A 24,139-nucleotide genomic window follows, 5' to 3' on the forward strand; every position below is an offset into this window, starting at 1 on the left:
GATTAAAACTGAATCTTTATTGAAATTGAATCTCAAGCCAACTACCCTGCAAAGTAGCTGAAACAACAAAATGGAATATCTGCTAGTTCCGAATTGAAGCCCCCTCGCTGCGTGGGGGCACTTGTGCGATACATCAATTAACTGCCATCGGTACGCCGCCAGCTGCGTTGTGGGGCGCCAAGTGGTATTCGCGGCATAACAATGAGCCAAAATTTGAAGCGATTAATTGTTGGGCTGAAAGTGAAAGCTATCCATCAATTGGCAAAAGCCATGCATCCGACCCCGACCCAGACCCATTCAACAAAAGAGCGTTACATAAGCTCATGTTTTTTCATTTATTTTAATTATTTATAACAAATATATAAATTTGATGCTGGAAGACGAACTACTGGGGGCAGTCGAATCCACAGGCGTGAGTAGTTTTGCGATGTGAACTGAAAATTTGCGACGACGTCAGGAGATTATTATAAATATTTATAATTCGCGCCAACTGAAAGAGATGGGAAAGATTGGGCGAGTGCAACAAAAAGAGAGGATTAAGAGAATAAATAATGTGCTAGAGCTTCCACTCTTCCACTTGAGAATCGCATAGAAAGGCAAAAAAGAGAATGCACTCACCTGTGCGCACCAGTTGCCGAGTCTGTGCCCCAACCAACGATTAAGAAAATGTTTTTATAAATTTTTAAAAATTTTATTCAATTGTTAATATGTCTGAAAATAGAGAGTCTTGAATTATTTCACTTTCAATTTAAAAAGTACTTACCTCGTGTGAATTGTCCCCAATATCAACAAGTATCCCCATCGCGTTCGATTTTTAAAGGGGGGTAGGGGCTGGGGGATGTCTGATCTTGTGATTCTTGGGGGAGGGATGGGTGGTGTTGGGGTTTGTTTATAATGTGTGTGGGTGTGTGTGGTGTTGTATGTTGTCTGTGTTGTGTGCGTATTTCCTGGCTTCCTAGTTCTTTATATAATTGTTTCTGTCTGTTGTCGTTCTCTCGTTCGATTATGTATTTATGTACAAGTTGCAGAGAGTCTGTTGCTATTGTTGTAACCAATGAAGAACAACGTGATATGTTATATCTATATATATATATATATATATATATATATATATAACCGAGAGCAAACACAAGGGATTTTCTCCTCGGACCTTGCTCCCCTGCTTTGTCAATTGGAATTGTTTAGATATATACACACGTATATATATATTGATCGGAATATCATCTATCGCAACAATTCGATTAAAGCATTTGCTTAAAGTCCTGTGTGTTTTTTGCATTCTAATTGGAAATGAAGCACACACAAGTTGGGGCTCGGACCATGCTCCACATTCTTGTGTATGAAACTAAATTTGAACTGAAGGAATTTGCCTTTAGCCATAAATACAATTAAAATAATATTACTTACAGTTAATCCACACTACTTTTGGGTCAGCGTTGTTTAAAAACTATTAAATATATTTATATCGGCAGCCTCCTGGCCTCTAATCTGTATCAACATTAAATATATAAAGCTTATAATCATGCAGAAGAGCAATTTTAGGCTAAGCTCCAACTTGGTTTCATATTTTGTGTCCGTGTGTGTGTTTGAGAGTGTGTGTGCGTGTGTGTGTGTGTGTGTGTTGCAGAGTTACTTGAATGATGTCTTCTTTCAGCTTTTGTTAGTTTTCAAATTTGATTTGGATTTGAACCAGCGGAGCAAACACAAGGAACCCGTCGTCCTCGGACCTTGCTCCACAAACCAATCAATGTTGCCATTATTTATGGGCATTCTTGCATATGCCCTATGATGCCAATGCCAATAAGGCCCAACTTCAAATGGGCGAACTGCAAATTAATTAATGTTAATTTACAAAATTGAATAAGCAACTAGTTTGTTTAACATTTAATTCGGCCTTTCTCTTCGGAATTTGACGCCTATTTTATACATTTAATTATTAATTATTGTAAATCTTGGCACGAGCTGCTGGGCTGAAACTGTTCATTACTTGGCCAGAATGAATCATTCGCTTAAAAGCATTGTTTAAGTAAAACCAAGGGAAGGAAGAAGCATATTTATTTATAAATTTTGGCAGCCATTCAAATCTAGGGAGCTCGTACAGTTGGACAAGAAAGTTGATGCCTTATAGACGTTATTAACACCCTGAATCCATTGAAAATGGGTAAGAACCCAATGAGTTGAACAGGTATCTCTAACACCCCATATGCCATACGCAGAACCGAGTAAATTTTGTTATTCCTATTGTCATATTGGTTAATCTCTATTTGAGCACAGCTCGATGATTATAAAAGCTAGATAGACCAATTGTGGGTTGTGGTTTTATACCATTAAGAATATTTAAATGTTCGGATATTGCATATTTGCATATGCCATAATGGAGCAAAGGGCAGGATCACAGCTTCGTTTTTCCTACCGCTGCTTGCACTTACCTTGGCGTTGTTAAAGGTAAATCCCATTTGCATTTTCAATAAAGAAATTTTTCCAGCAATGTTAAAACTTGCAAGGCCAGCAAAAAATCTCTTTAACCGTGTCTTTGTGTTTTTGTGTTTTGTGTTTTATAACGTGTTCTTGGTAACCAAATAAAACAACAAAGAGAAAAAACAAACTACATGTCCAAAACTTTCAACTCTGATACTTCATCTCCTTCTACCGACACTTTTATATAACCAAATCTGATCAAAGGTCCCGCAACTGATTCCAAATCGACGTCCATTTTTACATAACAAATTTTGAAGCACAACGAATTTTGTACAATTTTAGATGTTAGCACTACAAAACTCAGAAGGTGAATGAGCTCCCCACAATGCTCTGCTGGACTCCTGAGTCGGGCGCTGACAATTTCCGTGTCGCCGCCTGCTTTAATACACTCGAACTGGGTCAATATGTAAGCAGAGTGCTTACCCATTACCTGGCCTACTGTTTTGACAGTCACTGTACAAAGAGTTTTGAGAGCCACTGCGCTGCGCCAAGAGCTCAATTCGTGCCTCCAAGCCGGTAGCCTACTTGCCTAAATGTGCGTGGGCTTAAGAGCTCTCGGTGTGGTTTTGAAGTCATTGTAGAAATGCGCTTTCGCATTGAGCGCTTCTGTGCGATTTGTGGTTAAGCTTTGAGAGCAACTGTGCGTTAAGCATGCATCATGTTTTAGAGGCCACTGCGCTCTTAAGGCAACTCACTGCATGCAAGTTAAGCGCAGCTTTCAACCACCAAAGTTTTACAGCCACTGCATAGATAAACATAAGCCGAAGCGCGCTTTCGTGTCATGCAAAGCCTTCTAAGTGCATTCTAAACCATGCGCAAACGCTTGCAACTGCGGTTTGGGACTCACTGCGCGAAGCGCTCAAAGTGCCCTGCGAGCCAATGTGAGAAGCACTGTGCAAAAACTTAAGAAAACTTTGAGAGCCACTGCGCCAAGCTATGCAATTGCTCTAAGCTCTTGCCCTTAGCGCAGCTTCAAACCACAAATGTTAAGCTTTTTAGTGTGAACTGAGCAAATACAACTACAAATGTTTTTGAAGCTTGCTCAATTTATTATCTAACTACAAAATATTAAAAAAAAAAAAAAGAAAAAGATAGATCGTATAAATGATTAAAGTGTGTGCTGCAGCTACCTCAACCGAACAGAACTCGGAGGCTGATTCACAGGCTGACGGCACATTAAAGCTCCGTGTGGTGGCTGGCCCCACCCAGATAATCCTCCTTGATCATGTCGGCACCCTTCTCACCGATCATAATGATGGCGGCATTTGTATTCGCGCCGACAATATCGGGCATGATGCTGCCGTCGATCACGCGCAGTCCGCTGGCGCCATGGACTCGGAGCCGGGCATCGACAACGGACGTGGGATCGGTGGCGGGTCCCATGCGGGCCGTGCCCACCGGATGGTAGACGGTGGTGGTCATGTGGCGTATATAGCAGCGCCAATAGTCGTCTGACTGATAGGCCAGGCCATTGCAGGCCTCCAGGTCGACCTGGTGCAGCTTCGCTTCACGCTCGCCAAAGGCACGCGTCTCGGGCAGACGCTTGTAGATGTTCAGGGCGCGTATATAGGTATCCACATCCCGTTCATCGGTCATGTAGCCCGGATCGATGAGTGGTGCGTCGAGATAGTCGGCGCTTTGCAGCTCCAGGCGGCCGGCTGAGAAGGGTTTCAGGTGCAGCAGATATGTGATATACGTGTTGGACTTCTCGTTGGCCGACAGAATGCTCTTGGCGACGCGCTCATTGAACCCGGTGGCGGCCACATAGCCACGCAGCTCCGGACTCTGCATTAGGCTGAAGAAATTCGTTGTCTGTATGTCCGGATTGGGACCATGCAGCGAGGTGGTATTGATGAAGCCCGTCAGGGCAGTCGCCTCATGATGCAGCAGCTTGCTGTAGCGACCCATCAGCAGATTGTACATGGCATCCACCAGCTCCTCTTCGGTGGGCTTACGTGCCGTTGACTTATCGATCTGGAAGATAACTGGCAGGCTGGCATGATCCTTCAGATTGTGACCGACGGGCAGATCCAGCTTGACGGGCACGCCAACGCTTCTCAGATGCTCAGCGGGTCCAATGCCTGCCGAAAGTAGGGGGAAGTTATTATCATGAGGGATGTAAGCAGGGATTTTAGAGGGAGAAAGGGCGAGGATGGAGTATTGAGAGGGATATTGCAGAAACTTTTCACCCAATTTGCTTAGGCTTGGACCTTACCGAGTGAAACCGAATAAGTCAAATATAGTTTAATATGCTGAATCTTAATATCTCATAATGTCTCTTAATATGCTGCGAATCTGGCTGAACATCCTAGAAAGGATCCAATCTAAGATGCATACGGAACTCATTAAAACATAGTCAAGAACAAGGAACCTGATGACCTCTACGGATAAGGATAGTTTGTTAGTTGGGTCTAACACAAAATAACAGATTGGAATAGATAGCAAATGGGTGATACTCAAGGACTAGTCTAAGCTCCTAAGGTCTAAGGAAGACCAATCCTTTTTCAAAGAAGTATGCAAGCATTCAAATTGGAGTATTGGCTTGGGTCCAACTGAGCAAGCACTACGAATGTAGAAAGGTATCTCCGAGTCAAGTGTTCTTCGTTGGAATAAAGCGCATGTAGAAGCTATTATTGTTTTCTTTGGGCTTTATAGAACCTACAACTATCGGATAAGCTTATCACGGCCATAAAAGTCTCTAACTATTCATTCATAACATTTCTATTATTATTTTTGGACTATCTTATCGGGTTTATGCGATTCGGGCAAAGATTAAAGAGAGCAGCGATTAGCTGGGGATACGCAGTTTGACATTGAGAAACCTTGGACAACCTTGGGCTGCTTTGGAATACATTGTTTGGCTTTGCCTGCACCTACCTGAGAGCATGAGTATCTGTGGGCTGCCAATGGCGCCAGCCGAGAGGATTATCTCCTTGCTGGCCCGCACCGTGTACTCCTTGCCGCCGCGATGGACAAAGGTGACGCTCTCGGTCCTCTTTTGGTCGTCCAGATTCAGACGCTTGACGTGGGCGTGTCGCACAATATGCAAATTGGGCGCATCCTTGGGCAGATGGGAGCGCGCGGTGGTAATGCGTCGACCACCATCCTGGGTACCCAGTATATCCATCTGGCCGACAAACGAGCCCTCGGTAAAGTCCGGCGCACTGCCATAGCCCATCTCCAGCATGCCCGCCCGTATGGTCGAGCGGAATTCATTGTCCGAGACATAGTTGTTCAGTTTCATGGGTCCGCCGACGCCATGATCGCCGGGCTTGTAGTCCGCTCGGGTGGAGCGCAAATCCTCGGCCTTGCGGAAATGTTTGAGCACCTCGTCATAGCCCCAGCCGGGATTGCCCCTCTGCTCCCAGTCATCGAAATCGGTGCGTGTGCCGCGCGCATAGATCATCGCGTTCATGCCATTGGTGCCGCCAAGCATCTTGCCGCGCGGCCAGTGACAGCTCTCGCCCAGCATGGCCATGCAGGCGCGTCCGTTCGGCTGCGTATGGTATTGCCAATCCCACTTCGAGAACTGTGTGGCCATGTGCCAGGCAACGAATTCCGTTTCGATCGGCGGATCACCGCCCGCCTCCAGCAGCAGGACGCGCCAATTGGCCTGCTCCGCCAGCCGGCCGGCGACCACAGAGCCCGCACTGCCCGCACCAATGACAACAAAATCGTATGGTTCCTCAAAGCCGCCCGCCTGCTCCAGCCAATCGCCGCGATCCGCCGGCCACTGCTGCTGTCCGCTCAGATCGCAGAATTTGGTAATCAGCGTGTGCAGCAGCAGCGACATCAGCGTATTGGCCGGGCCCGCCGATCTGGCCGCGCACTCAGCGCTCAGGAACTCCATCTTCGTACCAAATATTTTCAAATAGAATACTCCGGCGTTCTGCCCACTGGCGCTGTCCGTGCGCTACTGTTCGCCGGCCGTGGCCGGCAGCCGGCATTTGTACGCTCTCCGGCCGCCGGCTGGCATTCGCATGCCGCACGCGTCGCCGTAAATCACCTGCGCCATTTGCATTGCAAATAGACCACAAATGCGTATATAATATATAGTTATGTATTTATGTGTATGTCCATACACCACAGCGAGCTCTGCCGGACGCGCCTTTATCACTGCCACACAGAGATTAGATGTGACATTCGAGAGCGGGTGCAGCCAGAGCTAAGGCGAAGCCGCAGCTACGACTGCAAAATACTAAACGACCACCGACTAGAGGTTGCCCCTGATAAGCGCCGGTGGGGTGGCCCATTCAATTATGGGCCTCAAATTGTTTTTTATGATCCCACTTCACCTGCCATCCATCCATCTATCCATGCGTCCATAGCTGTCGTGCCGCCTCTTTATCTCTCTCTCTCTCTCTTTCTTGCTCTCTCGCTTTTGATAAGTCACCAGCGCTGACTCCGATAAGCCAAAAAAAAATCCACTTGCAGGGCATTTCGGTATCTTGATGCGCTACCTGTGCGCGCACGAGCCGGACGGTGGGCGGCTTGTGCCACGCCCCTGGGCCAGGCATAAACATAACCTCACCCACATTTGTGGGCTCGGTCACAGCGACGCGCTGGGCACACTGCCAAAACAGTGCAGTCTAGCCAGGGGCTGGGCTCACTCTCCCTCTCCCTCTCCCTTTCTCACTCATTCGATAACCCAATAAATCTCTTTATTACTTGGTCTCTCTTCCATTCTCTTTTCTCTCTTTCCTCTTCCTTTTCTTCCCAGTCGCTTTCTGTTTCTGTTTTATCGGTCTCTCTCTGAGAGAACTCTTAATCTATCTTTCGCTTTCTTCCTGTCTTTTCCCTCTCCCTATCTCTAATCTTCTCTTTTCTCTTATGTTCCTCAATCGTCCCTCTTTCTCTTTTATTCTTTCTCGTTTTCTCTCTCTTCTATCTACTGCTGACCTATATCTAGTAAGATATTTAGTCCTCGATCGACAACGCGAAACCCTGTCGCCAGCTTTATCAGCACAACAGTCAAGGAGTATTTGTTCGTATCTGCCTGACCCCGAGATATCCTCTAATCAGTTGTAAGACACTCTCTAAGAAGCTCTCAACCACCCGCACCTACCCACAACAAGACTCCGCTCGCTTCTGTCTCCCAGCCCCGCTTTGTGGAAAACTGGTTCCTCAATCATTTCTGGTTTTGTTGTCGCATCGATGTTGGCTTCTCAGAGTATCAAGAATGTAGTTAAATGTGTGCCAAAAATCTAGCTAGAGCTCCAAAAATTCATTTACTTTTGCATTTTACGAAGAGCAGGGTAACCTATTAAGAATTAAAATATTTGTTATCTGTTTACTATGTTGTTGCCCGACTACATAAACAGGAGTATCTATTTTGGGATTGCCCGACGAGCAGATACCCTGAACTTAAAGCCCAGCTGCCCCTCTTCTCTTTAGTTAACTTCGGTGCTTAAGGTCCGATCTTTATGAAGATTTCATGACTTTAAAAGTAAGCGAGATGGCTGACGGTGTTCAAAAAGGTTTCTGTATTGACAAACTCATTCTGGGAATGGTATACGAGGATATTTCAAGTGCCTAGCTCTTGTTCAGATTGTCATCTTGATCAAGAATATATACATATATAATTGATGGGTGCAGCGATGCTTCCTTTCGTCAGTTACGTACAGCTGCCGAGGACTAATATGCCCGTTCTGCTAATTTTTAATCAAGCTTGGACTATAAAATTGTTGTGTTTAGCTCGTTTGATCGCCGAATTATGATAGAGCAAAATCTGGTTTGCTGATCGCTTTATTTATATTCGAATAATAGAAGAGAACCTACATTCTAAAATTGGCCTCTCCAGCTCTTATTTTGGTGGACGGACGGACAAGACGAGGCAGGGCTGCAAATCCGATAGCAATATCAATAATTCGGTTCTGGGTTGGAACCCATTTCCTGATTCAGTGCGGTTTTTGTTTGGCAACTTGAGTAATTGTTCTGTTTGTCAATTTGCTTTGATATAGTTTCTGCACTTGCATTTCAATCCATCCAATTGCGAAGTCACAAAGCAAAACATAAAGCGTAATAATGCATTCGTATGGTTCAAAAGCTTGTGAACTCTGCCGGGAACTATTTTAATAATTCAATGACCACACAGAATGACAAATAGAATGACAGAAATGTGCCATATTCGACTTGGCAGTTGAGGGAACGCACTCCAGACTCACTACGCAATAAATTAAGTTAATCGATCTGAAATTTGCGCAAGAAATTAAGTCTGAAGTCAGAATTTTTTGTTTAAGCTGCTTTAAAAATGCGGTTCTTCCAAGTTCCCACCGCCTAGACGTGGGCGCTTTGTCAATCAGTCAGTCAATCAAGCAAGCAATCAATCAATCAGTCAATCACATGCAATCGCAGAGCGTTTTTCAAAGGTCTCTGGTTAAGAGCCTGAAAGTAAAACGAAGTGGTTTCCTAACTTTCACCAATTTCCACCAATTTTCCACCGCTGCAGGTGGAATTCTTCAAAACGTCGTCTTACTACGCGCTTTCATCACAGAAGTGACACAATGTGAACCATTCAGCCTAGAAGGCTCCCACGGTTTCGGTTAAAACAATAATAACTCATGGGGCTTCCGATATAAATATATAGCTTTTATATTAATTAAATGTACAAAAAAAAAAAAAAGAAGATCAACTCCAGACGTGCCCTCGCCCGAGCCTCTACAGTTCATCGTCGTGCATATGCAGTCCCTTTTGCTGCACTGCCTCCGCCCAGTCCTGGGCTATAAAGTCGGCGACCCGTTCACCAATCATCACCGTGGCGGCATTCGTGTTGGCGCTGACCACGTTGGGCATAATGCTGGCATCGGCCACGCGCAGATTGTCGACGCCTCGCAGCTGGAGCCGTGGATTGACACAGGCAGCGGGATCCGTGTCAGGGCCCATCTTGAGGGTGCCCACCTGATGGTAGCAGGTGACGGTGAAGTACTTCGTATAGCATCGCCAATACGCATCGCTGCCGAACTTGTGCGCTCCGTCGCACTCCTCGATGGGCACGTGCACCAGCTGGGCGTGGCGCTGCATGTAGGCCTCCGTCTGCGTCATGCTCTCCTGGTGGCGAATGCCACGCAGCAGCGTTGCCAGATCCGCCGGCTTGTCCAGGTAGTTGCTGAACAGCTGCGGCGGCTGCTTGTAGTCCGTGCTCTGCAGCTGCAGGTGACCCGCCGATTCCGGCTGCGAGAGCTGGACAAAGATGCAGAGCACATGGGATTGGGTTAGCTGGCCCTGCAGATGCTCTATGTAGCGTTCCTGGATGGCGAGTCCGTTGAGGAACAGGGCCAGCGAGTCGTGGCGTCCGCGCTGAAAGTACAAATGATGGAACTCCAGGTCCGGATAGCGTGGATCGCTGCTGCTGTTCGCCGTGTTGATGAAGCCGACCAGGGAGGCAGTGCTGTGGCTGGCCAGCGGACCGGTGCGATGCATCAGGTACGTGTAGATGCTGTCCAATATCTCCTGCTGGCTGGCGGCATGGGCCACACCCTCGTCCAGCTGCATGAACAGCGGCACCAGGACATGATCCTGCAGATTGCGGCCCACGCCGGGCAGCTCATGCTGCACACGCAGCTGCAGTTGCTCCAGCTGCTCGCGTGGTCCGATGCCCGAGCGCAGCAGCAGCGCCGGCGAATTAATGGCGCCCGCCGACAGCACCGCCTCCTTGGCCACGCCCACGCGATAGGTGCGCTCGCCACGCACAAAGCTGACCGCCTCCAGACGTGCGCCGGTCGCATCGAAATGCAACTGATTCACCTGCGCCCGCTTCACCACATGCAGATTGGGGCGCTCCGCGATCCGACTTAGATGCCCCTTGGCCGTGGACATGCGCCGACCGCGCTGCACGGTGCCCGGCACCGAGGTATAGCCCACATAGCTGCCCTCGGCGAACTGCGCAACGCTGGGCACGCCCAGCTCCTGGCCACCGGCGCGTATCATGGCCTGTATGTCCTCGTCCTGCAGCTCGAAGGGGTTCAGCGTCATGTAGCCCTGCGGATGGGTCACATTGCCCACCGAACGCACCGAACGCTCAAAATACGGCAGCACCTCGTCATAGCTCCAGCCTGTGTTGCCCAGCTCCGCCCAGCTATCGAAGTTGTGCCGATTCCCACGCACATAGAGCATCGCATTGGCGGCTCCGCTCCCCCCAAGCATCCGGCCGCGCGGCCAATAGCAGCGTCCGTTCCGCTGCGCCTGGCACGCCGTGCCGCTGTTCTCCGTGAAATAGTTCCACATGAAATCGCTGAACTCGAGCCCAAAGAACAAAGCGGGCAGCTAGAGAGAGAGAGAGAGAGAGAGAGAGAGAGAGAGAGAGAGAGAGAGAGAGAGAAAGGGAGACAGTTAGTATATTGAAAAAAAAATAATATAAAAACAGAAATCGGACCAAAATCTGGAAAGAGATTTCAGGTGATCCTCCCAGATCCTCACCGTGCTCAGTGATAACTGGCCCCGTTTCCAAGCAATCGTTACAAATATCAAGTATCTTTAATTTTATAGCTACCCCTGGCGAAGATGGTTTAGTGTATCCCCTAGTCGGGCACTTGCGACTAGAGCTCTCTTAGTTGTTCTTCTTCTTTTATCATATTGATTAGTCGTAAATATGATTATAGCTTCATCTCATCTTCAATTTCTTACTCAACCCACAGCTCCTAAGATATTTTCCCTTATTTTCACTTGATTTTGAACTTATCTAGAGAGTTTCTCTAAAGAGTTTCTCCCTCTTGCTGAACAGGAACAGGATAAGGGATTCTATTATAACGTGAAATAGTTTTTAATATCTCTGATGGTTGATTAAAGATTTTTCTCGATATACCACTCAATTTCGAACTTATCTAAAGAGTTTCTCCATCAATTTTACTGTTGGCTAACGGGCAAATACAAGAATTAACCATAAATACTGTAGATGTTATTATCTTCTTTTTCTTTTTTGTAATATCTTCAAATAAGTGAATTCGCGTATCTCGTTAAGAATGCATTAGCTTGTAAATTGCTGTCTTAAGATAACCATCTCTTCTTCTTATAAGTACTAAGCAACTCCCTTATGTATGTAATATCCATTTACATTTCAAGTGTGTTCGAGTTTTGTAAATGTTAACATATGAGAATGCAAATTCAGCAGCTGATAAGCTGAAGATTAGTTAACAAAAATCCTCCTCCATAAATTTACGTGAATTCTTATCGCATATTCTGTTAACATAATGTTAACATGCAACTGATAACAGTGCTCGAAAGGGGGCACTCGGAGAAATTCTGAATAAGAGCAGTTATCACAAATGAATTGGCGGCAGATCGCAGGTTCGAACTCAATAGTTTATTTGTTATCTAGCAGAAGCGATAATAAATACATTACGAAAAGGGAGGCGATAAGGAATTGTATGAGCAATGTGTATTTTTCTCGGTATATTTTTGTGCATATTTAAATACCGCAGGTCGCCGGTTCAAATCAATTAATAATAATAAAAACTAATAGTTAAACATTGCCTTTTCGACATTATTCATTTCACATTATTCATCGGCACCGGAAAGTTCCTCTGATACTCAATAAAAATATTCACGTTTGCTCGTCGCATATTTTAGTATATATTGAAGTACTTGAAGTACCCTTTACGCAAAAGGGCAGTATATATGCATATGTTTGATTAGCGCAATGTCAATGCACACACGGAGCACATTAATCACTTGAGATACCCTTTTATTTGTTCAATATACCAAGCGGAGTTAGCCACGTCTGTGTCTGTGTAGTATTTTATATGGGCATAGCTGCCGCTTTTATGTCAATCCCGTTCATAGTTGACATTGTTTGTCCACCAAATTCACACAGTTGACGCTGAGTACAAGTGCAAATATGGGTTGAATTGCTTGAGACTTACCTCGGACTCGACGGGCGGATCACCGCCCGCCTCCAGGACGAGCACACGCCAATTGGGATTCTCGCTGAGGCGACTGGCGACCACGGAGCCCGCTGAGCCGGCGCCAATGACCACAAAGTCGTAGGGCTCGCCGAAGCCATCCGTGCCCACCACATCGCCATAGTCCGGTGGCCAGAGCGTGGTCGGCGCCACATTGCACTGGGCCGCGAGCAGGGCCTGCAGCAGCATCTGGAACAGTCCGCTCCAGAGGCCGGTGCCGGGCGGCGTGCACTGCGGATCGCCGGGACTGAAGATGTGGCTCTGGTTCGTTGTTGTTGCCAGCATTGGGAATGCGTACGCTTTGAGGCGACGCCAGCGAATGCATTTTGCTTTTATAGATGCGATAAGCGGGCAGCTGACCGAATGACAAACTGACTGACTGACTGACTGACTGACTGACGGACGGACTGACTAGTTATCATGGTGTTTGTGTCGCCTTAGCCAGCAAAAACAACCAGCTTTGCCTTTTGTTGACTTCACGTTTAGCTCGAAAACAACGAGAACAACAACAACAACAACAATTGTGACAACAACTATTTTTAATAGCACGAGCTGCTTCATGTGTGCCAAGTCGTCTCCCCAGGGACTCAGCACGTGAGCAGCTGCGATAAGAGGTTGACTGACTGATTGAAAAGCTGATTGACTGACTGATTTACTAATCGATGGACAGACTGATTGGTTGACCGTTTGATTGAGTGACTGACCGCTGGACTGATTCACTAGCTGATTGACCGACTGATTGATTGACTGATTGATGGGCGGACTGATTGACTGACCGATTGACTCTAATTGAACGATCGATTCACTGACTAATTGACTGACTGATTGATTGACTGACTGATTGATTGGCTAACTGATTGATTGCCTGATTGGCCGACTAATTAGTTGACCGACTGACTGACTAGTGGACCGACCGGTTGACTGACTAATTGACAAACTGATTGATTGGCTGACCAATTGGCTGGCCGATTGACTGACTAGTTGACCAATCGATTGACTGACTAATTTCGTGCTTTTTACAGCGTCTTTGGCATGACATGCTCACAAATCACGTCGGCATTAATATGAGTAATTCATTAAACTCAGAAACATACTGACAGCTCAGAGTTTAATTCTAGAAAGCCTAACAAAAGCCTGTGCCCAGCTTTCAGTCTTTTAAAATAGTTCAAGGTTCGGCTATATAAGCATAGTTCAGGCGAATGTTTTGCATTCCTCTTACTAGATCTTGTCCTTTGTATTAAGTTCTTGTAAGGGAAAACTTTCTTAGCCAAACTGGGCTTTTACGGCTTCCAATAGAGTTCTATATACACTATATCTATAGAAAGAATCGATTAGAAGATGACTTGTTAAATGGAAAATTTCGCATTGTTTTTCAATTTTTTGCTACAGTCACAACTGGTCGGCAATAAAGTTTTCCCAACAAAGCATTTCTGAGCCACTTATCTGGGAGATTATTTATTTATATATGGGATAGTCGTTCTTTCTTGTCAGCATTGTCTGGAATAATCTTGAATTTTCCATATATACAAACTCTCTGAGTCGTAATTCAAACAAGCTTTTAATTGCGTAAGCCTTTAAAGAACTTGTTGAGCTAATTGCTTTATGGGAATAATAGAGGCATAACAAAGGAAAACAGTCTCGCATAGCACCTGCATTTTGGCATTACCAGGCAGTGCTCCTGGCATGTTGTTATCTTCAAACTTCGAGTTTGCCAGAACTGACCTGCCTAAGGCTGAGCCCATAGTTTATTGTTCTATTATTAAATATTTTCCATTTATAAGTTCAATAAAGCATATTAAGTACTATCATCTTATCAAGCAGTTACTGCACATTTTTAATCGCCCGGCTGTAATTAGTGTATATATTATGACTGTGTTGTGCTGCTGTTAACCAGGTGTAACCCAGACCCAGACAATGTCGTTCAAGGACAGGCACTCTGTAAGCGCCAACAACAACAACAACAACAGCAGAAACAATGACATTAAAAATTGCCAGTTTTTTGCTGACCGATTAAAGTTTTTGTCTTATAATTGCCATAAAAGGCGCCTTTTCAACAAGCCCCAGAATAGAACCGCATTTTAAACAACAAGTCAACGCAACAGGCAACGCGATTGACATTAAGTAACGTGAAATAATGCCCAGCCAATGGATACCCTGTAGAGAGTTGTAGAATGGGAATGTCAAATATGCCGCAATTGAGCTGAGCTCTACGAGAACTGGACTGGCAATATTTGTCCTTCTTTCTATTAGCCTATATGATGGTGCATAATATTCCCGCCTCGGCTTCCTCCCCTAGTCCTACACCATGAGAAATGTAGTCTTTATTATATAACTTGGCTGTTGGCAGTCCGATCCTTATGAAATTTTTAGAGCCCAACTGTGTCACCCAAATGTGCGTGCATTCCAAGGCGGAAGGTTCTGTCTCAACAAATGAGTATTTTACAATTTAGCGGATAATGGGAGCAGTTAGCCAAAAAGTGAATTGTTTCTAGTACGCAAATACCATACGTCAACCCACTTGTCAAATTTGGCGCAGCTAGCTTCTGTAGTCTTCGAGTTATGCCTAAGAAACCAAGTCTTAAAATCGATATTACATTTAGGTGGCAACCCTGGCAAATGCTATCACAGAAATGGCGTCGCACTTATAATATACCTTGGGTATCCATTTATCCATACATGTTCCCATTGATGCACTTATCATTTACTGCTGTCTATGCACAATATTTTATTGTATCCTTTGCAGCCTCTAACTGATGGGGCGTTCAAAAAAAAAATGTATATATAACAAAAAAAAAAAAAAGGGAAATTAATTAAATTAAAACACAAGTTGAGTATTTGATGGTGCAGCTAGCGCCATCTGTCGGCCGACGGCAGCGTCTCACAGTCCGCTGTTCATGGCGATGCGCACGAATTGGGCGGGCGCCGGCGGCTCAGCATTGGCGGCAGCCGCAATCCAATTGCTCACGGGCAACAGATTGAGGCCAGCACTGAGATCTGTAAAGAAATCATCAGCAGATATAACTGAGAGTCTAAGCTGCGGCAGCAGCTCCCGTCCAGGCAGCCCGACAGCGCTCGCAGGCAGAGTAACTCACCCGAAGGATCGTTGAGAGCTGGCGCTGTTGCTGCTCCAGATGCTGTGCCTGCTGCTGTTACTGTTGTGTCCGATTGCGCCGCCTCCAGCAGCAACTGTTGCTGCGGCCGTGCTGCAACTGCGGACAACAGTTGCAGCAGCCCAAACAGCAGCAGCAGCAGCAGCAACTGCAGCTGCAATTGTCGGCGGGGCTGGATCTGGCGCTGCTGGAGCTGGAGCTGCTTGAGTCGCGTCATTTTGTCAGCAGGCGATGTCGTGTACTGGCCCGTATGAAAATCTCGGAAACCTTTTTGAAAACTTCAGCACAGCCGACCACTGTAAATGTGTATCTGTGTGTGTGTGTGCGTGCAGTGCACAGGCGGTCGGCAAACTGGTAAAACTTGTCGCGTTTGCCATTTGGTTCAGCGCCCGCTCATAAAACGCGCCAAAACGGCAACTGCGACAACAACAATAACAGCAACAATAGCAACAGCAGCAGCAACAACATGCAACAAATTGCAGGCGCCTGCTGTCAATGTCGCCAGAATGTGCTGGGAACTGATTCAGCTTGACTCCAGCAACAACAACAAGAGGCAGCACTAACAACAGAGGCAGCAGCAACAATAGCAACAACAGCAACAGCAACAACAACAACAGCAGGAGCAACAACAACAGCAGCAACAGCAGCAGCAACAATAGCAACTGCAGCAGCAACAACAACAGCAACAACAACAGCAACAACAGCAACAACATCAACAACAACAGCAGCAACAACAACAGCAGCAACAACAGCCACGGCAGCAACAATTGCAGCTGCAGCAGCAACTGTTGCTCCGGCTGACATTTCGAGCACAATTAGGCGCAAATGCGCTGATCGATCTTTCATTTTGATCGCCCCCGCGCCACACTTTGCGCGCCCGCAAAGAAAAAATTAGCAGAAAAAAAAAACTATGATCCAATCTGGTTTCCCATTCACATAACTCAATTTAATCTGAAGCATTTATTTATTTTCAATTGTTTGTACAATTATCTAGTTGGGAATTGTAAAAATGCTGCATAATTATGAATGAATGAATAATTTATTTATTTAATTTTTTTTCATATAAATGCATTTTGTCATGCCTTGAAGTACACACACATATTATACTCGGTCTTCCGCTTTCTCGCTGGTTCGAACCCTAAGCTTCAAGCTATGTGTGCTCAATGCGAAATATTGTTATTTATTCTCTTGTGACAAACAAATTTAAACACAAATTGCTTGTTTTGAACCGGCGACATCTCGCTTCTTAGTTCAACGCTCTTTTTTTTTTAATTTCTGTCTGTGACTAAGGAATTTGGCACTACGTTTCCCATAATTTGGGTTAAATATCCTTTTGGATGTGCCTGATCTTTTGGACTTGTAGCATTTAGCTTTTGTTAGTAAACCAGCTAATGCCATGCCTTTGGAACGTCGCTTTCAGTAGCTTCTGCACGTGCACATTTGCAGCTGGGCTGTTTTGTCTTTGGATTTGGATTTGGCAATTGTGGTGCGGCCAAGCAATTGGCTCTTGAATGGGACAAGGCTGCCAATACTTGAGCCCGCCAGAGGTCAACTCAGCATTGACCCCTGCCATTCGGCTCGAGTACACGAATACAGTTATTGTTTGTCCGCTTTGTAGCTCAGTTAAAACACAGCTTTTGACCTTCGCTAGGCCAATGTGAGTTTCGATTATATTTTGAACAATTTATTTGGCCACGAAAAGTTTGACGATTAGAAAGAGAGGTCTTCGAGCCCATAAAGTGTGCACATAATATATATATACAAAAACATATATATATATATATATATTCTTGATCAGTTTTAGTCAAGTCGATGAATGTTCGCAACGGCCGGAACGGACTTCTTTATAATATAGCTGCCTTAGGAAGAGTCGGTCGACAATAAAGTTGAATCACTTTTTTCACCTTCAAAATATTCCGATCATACTTGGCGTAAAAGCTTCCAAACTCCCTTAAAATTCTCTTTATATATGAAAGGAATCTTATTAAGATCGTTTTACTTCGGATAATTGGAATAATGGGAAGACTCTACCAAATTTTGTATAAAATGCTTTTCTTCTTCCTCAACATATTGGGACCAAACTTGGCATATAAAAGTCTCAGAATGCTCTTTATATAGGAGCACAATATTATTAGGATCTTCTCATTATATCACATAGTTTAATTTTGTGTTCGTTCTTCGAGAAATCTTGACGCATCCCAACGGACGACTATATCATATGGCTGTCATGGAAAACGTGCTCGGGAGAAGAGTTTCCCTTTTACAGCACTTGCAAGCCACAAGCCTAAAGGGTATTCAGTTGTCGGCATACCCTACTTTTGGTTTATGTATACATTTATTTATAGATTCTTATGTTAAGAAATATGAGCTACAGCTTGGATTTAGTTCATAGCCAAGATCAGGGTGCGAGAGGTACACGCGAGAGGGGGGCCAACTTAGAGCCAACCGCCGTGTGGATAATGATGCCAGTCCTCCTTGATAATGTCCGCGCCCCGCTCGGCTATCATGAGGGTGGGCGCATTCGTGTTGCCGGTGGGAATGGTGGGCATGATGCTGGCATCGATGACCCGCAGATTGCGCAGGCCGCGAACGCGCAGCCGTGGATCGACAACACCGTACGGATCCTGAGCGGGCGCCATTTTGCAGGTGCCAACCGGATGGTAAATGGTCTGCGAATAATATCGGGCCAGGCACTCCCAGAAGGCATCGCTGAGGTACTCCACCTCGGGACAGTTGCGCCACTCGTAAATGTTGAGCGTGGCATTCAGCCGCTGCATGGCCGGCGTCTGGGCGAGCCGATGAGCCATCTTGAGGCCCTCCACCATGACGGCCATGTCGAGCGGATCATCATAGTAGTTGGCATGGATCAGCGGATGGACGCGCGCATCCGAGGAACGCAGCTGCAGATAGCCACGCGAGCGTGGACGCATCAACAGCGGTGCGATCACAAACGAATCCTGGTACTGTATGGGCTCGAAGGAGTCGGCATAGTTGGCCAGCGTGATGGCGGCGCCGCGTCGCCCGATCATGCCGCCGTCGGCGCCGTAGCCATAGCTGCCCAAGAACAGCTGGACATCGGGCCAGTCTGCATGCGGCATCGATGCCACTTGATATTTGGTGCTGACAAAGCCCATCACCTCGCTGACGGGCATGGCATAGAAGAAGCCATTCTGGTCGTGGACAAACTCATCCACCGATTCCTTGGTCAGCTGCTCGGGCACTATGAAGGACATGTGCGTGCCCGGCTGCAGGCTGTCGAAGGTGTATATGGCGCCCGAGGTGGAGATGTGATCCTGCAGATTGCCGCCGACACCGGGCAGATGCTGCACCAGATCGATGCCCAGCGGCAGCAGCTGCTCGGCGGGCCCCACGCCGCTCACCATCAACAGCTGGGGACTGGCCAAGGCGCCGGCGGCGAGCACCACCTCCTTGTTGGCCAGCGCCAGATGCTGCACCAGGCCGTGCTCGAAGCGAACGCCGCGCACGCGCTTGCTGCCCGGCTCGATGACCAGACGCTCCACGAACGCCTTGAGCACAATGTCCAGATTGGGTCGCTGCCAGCTGCGACGGATATAGCCCTTGTTGGCGCTGCAACGGAGGCCATCCCTCAGCGTGCCGTGGGGCGGGGCGAAGCCCGTCTGTGTGCGTCCATTGAAGTCGCCGTCGGGATGGACCATGCCCAGCTGGGCGGCTGCCTCCATGAAGACTTCGAGCAGCGGCGAGGGGGATCTATAGCGTTCCACGCTAATGGGTCCGCCATGGCCATGATAGGGGCTCTCCTCGAAGCCGGGCACGCGCATGTCCTCGGCCTTGCGGAAATAATGGAGAACATTGTTATAGTCCCAGCCGGGATTGCCCAGCTGGGCCCAAAGATCATAGTCGCGCCGATTGCCGCGTATGTACATCATCGCATTGATCGAGCTGCAGCCGCCCAGCACCTTGCCCCTGGGCCAGAAGCACTGCTGATCCTCCATGGCCAGGCAGTAGCGATCGGAGGGCTCTGTCAGATACTTCCAGTCCCAGGGACTGCGCTGGAATACCGGATACAATTGCGGCAAATCCATCAGCAGCGGCTCGTCGCCGCCCGCCTCCAGCAGCAGCACACTCCACGCCGGATTCTCGGAGAGGCGTGCCGCCAGCGCACAGCCCGCCGATCCGCCGCCGACAATGACAAAATCATAGCTCGGACGCAGCTGCTCAATGAATATGGTGCGCACGCGCTGCAGCTCGTCGACAATATCCGGACGCTGATCCTTGATGCCCTTGTTCAGCATCAGGATGACCAGCGCCGAGGGGCCCAGCGTCAGCAGAAACCGCCACATGGTCACAAACGTGTTCACCGCCGTCATCTTGGATCCGAGTCGAGTCTGGACTGAATCGAGCCGGCGCGTGTGGCTTCGCAATTCCCCAAAAACGCTGACCCCGCCAAAACGGGTGCAATGACATTGTCTCTCTCTCTTTCTCTCTCTCTCTCTCCGGCATTTCGTAATAGTACTTTGCCTACCCCACCCACCGCTCAGCTAGAATTGGGTCGTTTGCTTTGTCGAATACCCTGTAAACTCACAAATCGCCCACATAATATCTATAGTTTATACATATATATATAACTGACTGATTGATTGACTGACCGCATGAATGATTGATGATCAGCACATCGTAAGAGCTGGAAAGCTAAAAGGCTGCAGTGCAAATAATTCCACCCGCAACTGTGGAATATGGGCGAAAAGCGAAACAGCTTGTTTGCTTTTGATCGGCCTGAAACTGATTTTCAAAGATTTTCGCAAAACGGGAGGTCGAAGGAATAATTTTTCTACAAGCGACGCACTATAAGGATGAGGGGGCCAATCAGGGCAATTGAGTCAAACTTACTAATGTGCCATTTGGAATATTTATTTATGTCCAAGTCTAGAATATAAAACTTCTTAGCCTGGCAACGCCGGGTACTACACGATTTTATATCTATACAAAGTATAGTATTAGTAGACTGCGGGGCATTCAATTTCAAAGTACACGACCGAAAACTGCACAAGCAAACAGAAAAAGAACAAAGGAAAAAGTGCTGCGACTAGCAGATACCCTGTGCCCAGTCTCATCGCATACGGAAGCACGCGTCTACAGCATTCATGCGATGTTAAATGGAATTAAATCAAATATAATAATAATAAATAAATATTTCATTTATATCGAAGTGCTGGTGACTGGACATAGCCCTTAGAACGCAATTCGTGTGTACAGGGTATGCTGTAGAAACGTCGCTGCTGCAGCTAACAGCGTTTGTCAACGCCGCGCTGCTCAGCACTTAACATCTACTGTTAATTAACAGCGAAAGCTTGCGCTCTGCCTCTCTCCCTCTCTTTCATTGTCGAGTTCATTGTGCATTGCGCTTGATTGATGAGCGTGGAGGGGAGGGAAGGCGGGCTGCATCCACAGCTGTTACTTGGCCGACATTAAGTACTTATTTACAGCTGAATGCAAACAAACGGATACCGAAAACAGGCAAAACGCACATAAAGATAACGAGTGGGGGAAGATAACGGCACGTCGCACTTGAAATACCCTTTCCGATGCGCTTTTGTAGCCTAGCCTTAAATCTGTCCGATTGTTCTTATGCAGGTTTTGCAGATATGCAGGGTAAATTGTGCAGCTCGTAGTTTGATAAAGATTCTTTGAAGGGCAGATAATTTTTCATTATCCATTCCATATCCGTATATGTATACTCTACACACGTATCAATACCTGACATATCGGGGCATTACAAGCTGCGCGACATTTTCGTACTACCCGCTGTGAGGGTATACGGATAATATTTTTATTGCGCTCACATTTGATGGGCACAAGGCGCACAGCCTTGGCCCGGCCGCGCACAGTTCAAAATGAGACACGCGCGTCGACAAGCTGCAGCCAAATTGGCAGCACTTTTTCTGCTGCTGCTGCTGCTGGCAGGAGCTGGTGGCGAGAGCACCAGCGATTGGCCGCGCCGGATCGAGCCGCCGCCGAGCGGCGCCAGCTTCGACTACATTGTGGTGGGCGCGGGCAGCGCGGGCGCCATTGTGGCCAGCCGGCTGGCGGAGCAGCCGAACGTGACCGTGCTGCTGCTGGAGGCGGGCCAGGAGCCGCCGTTGGAAGCAGAGTACCATGCGCTGAGCGGACGGCTGCATCACGACGTGCGCTACATGTGGCTGGACGAGGCGGCGCCAAGTCCGCGCTGCTGCCAGGCGATGCAGCCGCCGCACGGCTGCAGCTGGTGGCACGGACGCATGCTGGGCGGCAGCGGCGCCATCAATGGCAACGTCTATGTGCCCGGCAGTGCTGCCAATTTCCACGACTGGCGCTGGCGGCTCGGCCTCCGCGGCTGGGACTGGCCGCAGGTGCAGCTCGCCTACCACCAGCTGCAGCAGCGCCTGCAGCCCAGCCTGTTCCCGCTGGCGCCTTCGATGCAGCCGCTCGTCGAGCTCATCTATGCCGCCAGTGCGGAGCTGGGCGTGCAGCCGCTGCAACAGCCCCTGCTGGCGGGCAGCAGCATCGGCTACACGCATCTGGTGCCCGCCACCATACACCAGGCTCGACGCGCCAGCAGCGCCCGGCAGTATCTGGCCCGTGGCCAAGGGGCGCGGTCCGGCGGCGACAACTTGCAGCTGCTGCGCGGCGCGGAGGCGCAGCGTCTGCTGCTCAGCGCCGACGGGCGACGCGCGCGTGGCATCAACTACCTTCACTTGGCAAGCAATCGTACGCTGTGGGCGTGGTCGCGCCGAGAGCTGGTGCTGAGCGCGGGCGCGTTGAACTCGCCCAAGCTGCTGCTGCTCTCCGGGATTGGGCCTGGGCCGCAGCTGCGCCGGCTGGGCATCAAGCCGCGCCTGCAGCTGGCGGGCGTGGGCCGGAATCTGCACGATCACGGCATGCTGCCGCTTTACCTGCGCTTCACGCGCACGCACACCTGTGCTTTCAATGGCAGCGACGACAGCGACGCCACCGACGCCAGCTTCGCCATGATGGGCTTCATCAACTCGAGCGCGCCGGCCTGCGGCATGTGCCAGCCGGATGTGCACGTGGCGGCGCACACGCTGCTGCCGCGCGGCAGCGCGGGTAGCTTTGGCTACCTGGGCTTCCGCCCGGCGCTGATCGCGGCGCAGCGTGCGGCACTGCAGCAGACGGCCATGTTGCAGATCATGGGCTCCTTGCTGCTGCCGCGATCGCGCGGCCATGTCGAGCTGCGCAGCGCGGAGCCGCAGCAGCCGCCGCTGGTGCAGCATTGTTATGCGCGGCATGCCACGGACCGTGCCACCTTGCTGCGCTACGTGCGCTACGTGCAGCGCCTGGCGGAGACGCGCGCCTTTCGCGGCTGCGGCCTGCGGCTGTGGCTGCCGCCGCTGCCCGAATGCGACGCTCTGCCGCCGGACTCCGACGCCTATTGGCTGTGCCACATGCGCTACATGTATGTGGGGGCGTGGCATGCGGTCGGCAGCTGCCGCATGGCTGCCGCCGGCGATCCACGCGGCGTCGTCGATGAGCGGCTGCGCGTGCGCGGCATCCGCGGGCTGCGCGTCGTCGACGCCAGCGTCATTCCGGAAATAACGGCGGGCAACACCAATGCGCCCACCATGATGATTGCCGAGCAGGCGGCGCGCATGCTACGCGAGGATCAGCTGCAGCTGGACCGACTGCAGCAGCCGGAGCAAGAGGAGCAAGCGGCGCATCTACAGTCAAATGAGGTGCAGCAATCGGCCAATCAGCCTTTCGTACCACAAGCAGCTGCGGCAACCAATGAAATACCTGGTAGCTTCTATGCCAATCAATAGAACCAAAGAGCCAAAGCGCGTACAACAGCTGATAGGGCAAAATATACCCTCACTTAGTCCAATAAATGATAATATATATATTCATATATATACTATCGAATTGTGCCCATATATAACAGAGCAATAATATCCGATCTGCTATCTGTTTTATGTATATAAGATTTATACTGAGAATATTGAACATATTAATATTAAACAGAATATAACCCACATTATATATAAATGTATATATATATTTTGATCAAAATATATACATAAATCAGCACCCTTTTCAAATGCTTTGGGCATTTGCGCATGCGTAACTTTTGTTCATGAACAGGCTTGAAAACTTCTCGTTAGCTTAGTTTTCGCACTTATCTGTCATATAGAAGGATGCTGGTTATAATACTTATTAATATTGATAGCAATAATTATAATAAGAATGAAGAATATAACAAGGCATAAGAGTCAGCTTTATATGATATACAAAAACCCTAGTGCGAAAGAAATTTGTTCGGACTCCGATTCCTTCTATAGAACTAAACGATATGCCAGTCCATGTTGGGGCATGTTCGAACTTGTGCGTAAAGTTTAATAAGAACAAAGAAATTGTTTATACAAGAGCCATATGATATTGTGGTGGAGGAACTATATCGACACGGCTGTTAATGCTGATCAGGTATATATAAGCTTATGCTACCTTCGAATTGGATTGTCGTACGCATTTCAAACCTCAAATTCAGTGAAATACTCATTTTAATGGACGCTGGTTCGATGTTTCGTTCAGTTACAATAAATACATACAATTTGCTTATGAATAACAAAAAAAAAACTATTAATAAAGAACTTGCATTAAGTCTAAGAGCACAAAAAAAAAAAT

The 24,139-nt window shown here is 48.0% G+C and overlaps 5 protein-coding genes and 1 long non-coding RNA gene across 9 annotated transcripts in view; 2 read left to right on the forward strand and 4 right to left on the reverse strand.

Moving 5' to 3' along the window:
• The window catches only part of LOC115766895 (flotillin-2), a 119,560-nt gene that overhangs the window by 80,871 nt on the left and 14,550 nt on the right, over nucleotides 1–24,139 (forward strand). The window lies entirely within an intron of this gene.
• LOC115766897 lies at nucleotides 317–2,785 on the reverse strand. 2 transcript variants are annotated; one of them, XR_004018341.1, is made up of 5 exons: nucleotides 2,430–2,785; nucleotides 1,408–1,826; nucleotides 764–1,356; nucleotides 619–711; nucleotides 317–490 (listed from the first exon to the last, which is right to left on the reverse strand). It is a non-coding gene; the product is annotated as an uncharacterized LOC115766897 (long non-coding RNA). The 2 variants fall into 2 exon arrangements; XR_004018340.1 differs by having other exon boundaries at nucleotides 764–1,826.
• LOC115766891 (glucose dehydrogenase [FAD, quinone]) lies at nucleotides 3,503–6,395 on the reverse strand. The gene is made up of 2 exons (XM_030710964.1): nucleotides 5,356–6,395; nucleotides 3,503–4,559 (listed from the first exon to the last, which is right to left on the reverse strand). Exons 1-2 carry the CDS (start codon nucleotides 6,326–6,328, stop codon nucleotides 3,655–3,657), a joined length of 1,878 nt encoding a protein of 625 aa, XP_030566824.1. The 5' UTR covers nucleotides 6,329–6,395; the 3' UTR covers nucleotides 3,503–3,654.
• LOC115766813 (glucose dehydrogenase [FAD, quinone]) lies at nucleotides 9,061–12,659 on the reverse strand. The gene is made up of 2 exons (XM_030710848.1): nucleotides 12,336–12,659; nucleotides 9,061–10,740 (listed from the first exon to the last, which is right to left on the reverse strand). Exons 1-2 carry the CDS (start codon nucleotides 12,657–12,659, stop codon nucleotides 9,136–9,138), a joined length of 1,929 nt encoding a protein of 642 aa, XP_030566708.1. The 3' UTR covers nucleotides 9,061–9,135.
• Nucleotides 15,253–19,833, reverse strand: LOC115766814 (glucose dehydrogenase [FAD, quinone]-like). The gene is made up of 2 exons (XM_030710849.1): nucleotides 17,931–19,833; nucleotides 15,253–15,368 (listed from the first exon to the last, which is right to left on the reverse strand). The coding sequence occupies exons 1-2, from the start codon at nucleotides 19,831–19,833 to the stop codon at nucleotides 15,253–15,255; spliced, it is 2,019 nt and encodes a 672-aa protein (XP_030566709.1).
• LOC115766815 (glucose dehydrogenase [FAD, quinone]) lies at nucleotides 21,358–23,429 on the forward strand. Its single transcript, XM_030710850.1, has one exon. It carries the CDS (start codon nucleotides 21,358–21,360, stop codon nucleotides 23,278–23,280), a length of 1,923 nt encoding a protein of 640 aa, XP_030566710.1. The 3' UTR covers nucleotides 23,281–23,429.

The sequence above is a fragment of the Drosophila novamexicana genome, unplaced genomic scaffold, assembly GCF_003285875.2.
Source record: "Drosophila novamexicana strain 15010-1031.04,08,12 unplaced genomic scaffold, DnovRS2.1 tig00001270-arrow-arrow-pilon, whole genome shotgun sequence".
NCBI lineage: Eukaryota > Metazoa > Arthropoda > Insecta > Diptera > Drosophilidae > Drosophila > Drosophila novamexicana.

Excerpts from the sequence above, each read along its gene's own strand:
- LOC115766813 (XM_030710848.1), bottom strand. The coding sequence starts at position 12,659 with ATGCTGGCAACAACAACGAACCAGAGCCACATCTTCAGTCCCGGCGAT. Across the intron at positions 10,741-12,335 it reads ATCCGCCCGTCGAGTCCGAG|CTGCCCGCTTTGTTCTTTGG; the intron begins GTAAGTCTCAAG and ends CTCTCTCTCTAG.
- LOC115766815 (XM_030710850.1), top strand. The coding sequence starts at position 21,358 with ATGAGACACGCGCGTCGACAAGCTGCAGCCAAATTGGCAGCACTTTTT.
- LOC115766891 (XM_030710964.1), bottom strand. The coding sequence starts at position 6,328 with ATGGAGTTCCTGAGCGCTGAGTGCGCGGCCAGATCGGCGGGCCCGGCC. Across the intron at positions 4,560-5,355 it reads ACAGATACTCATGCTCTCAG|GCATTGGACCCGCTGAGCAT; the intron begins GTAGGTGCAGGC and ends TACTTTCGGCAG.
- LOC115766814 (XM_030710849.1), bottom strand. The coding sequence starts at position 19,833 with ATGACGGCGGTGAACACGTTTGTGACCATGTGGCGGTTTCTGCTGACG. Across the intron at positions 15,369-17,930 it reads GCATCATTATCCACACGGCG|ATCTCAGTGCTGGCCTCAAT; the intron begins GTTGGCTCTAAG and ends ATTTCTTTACAG.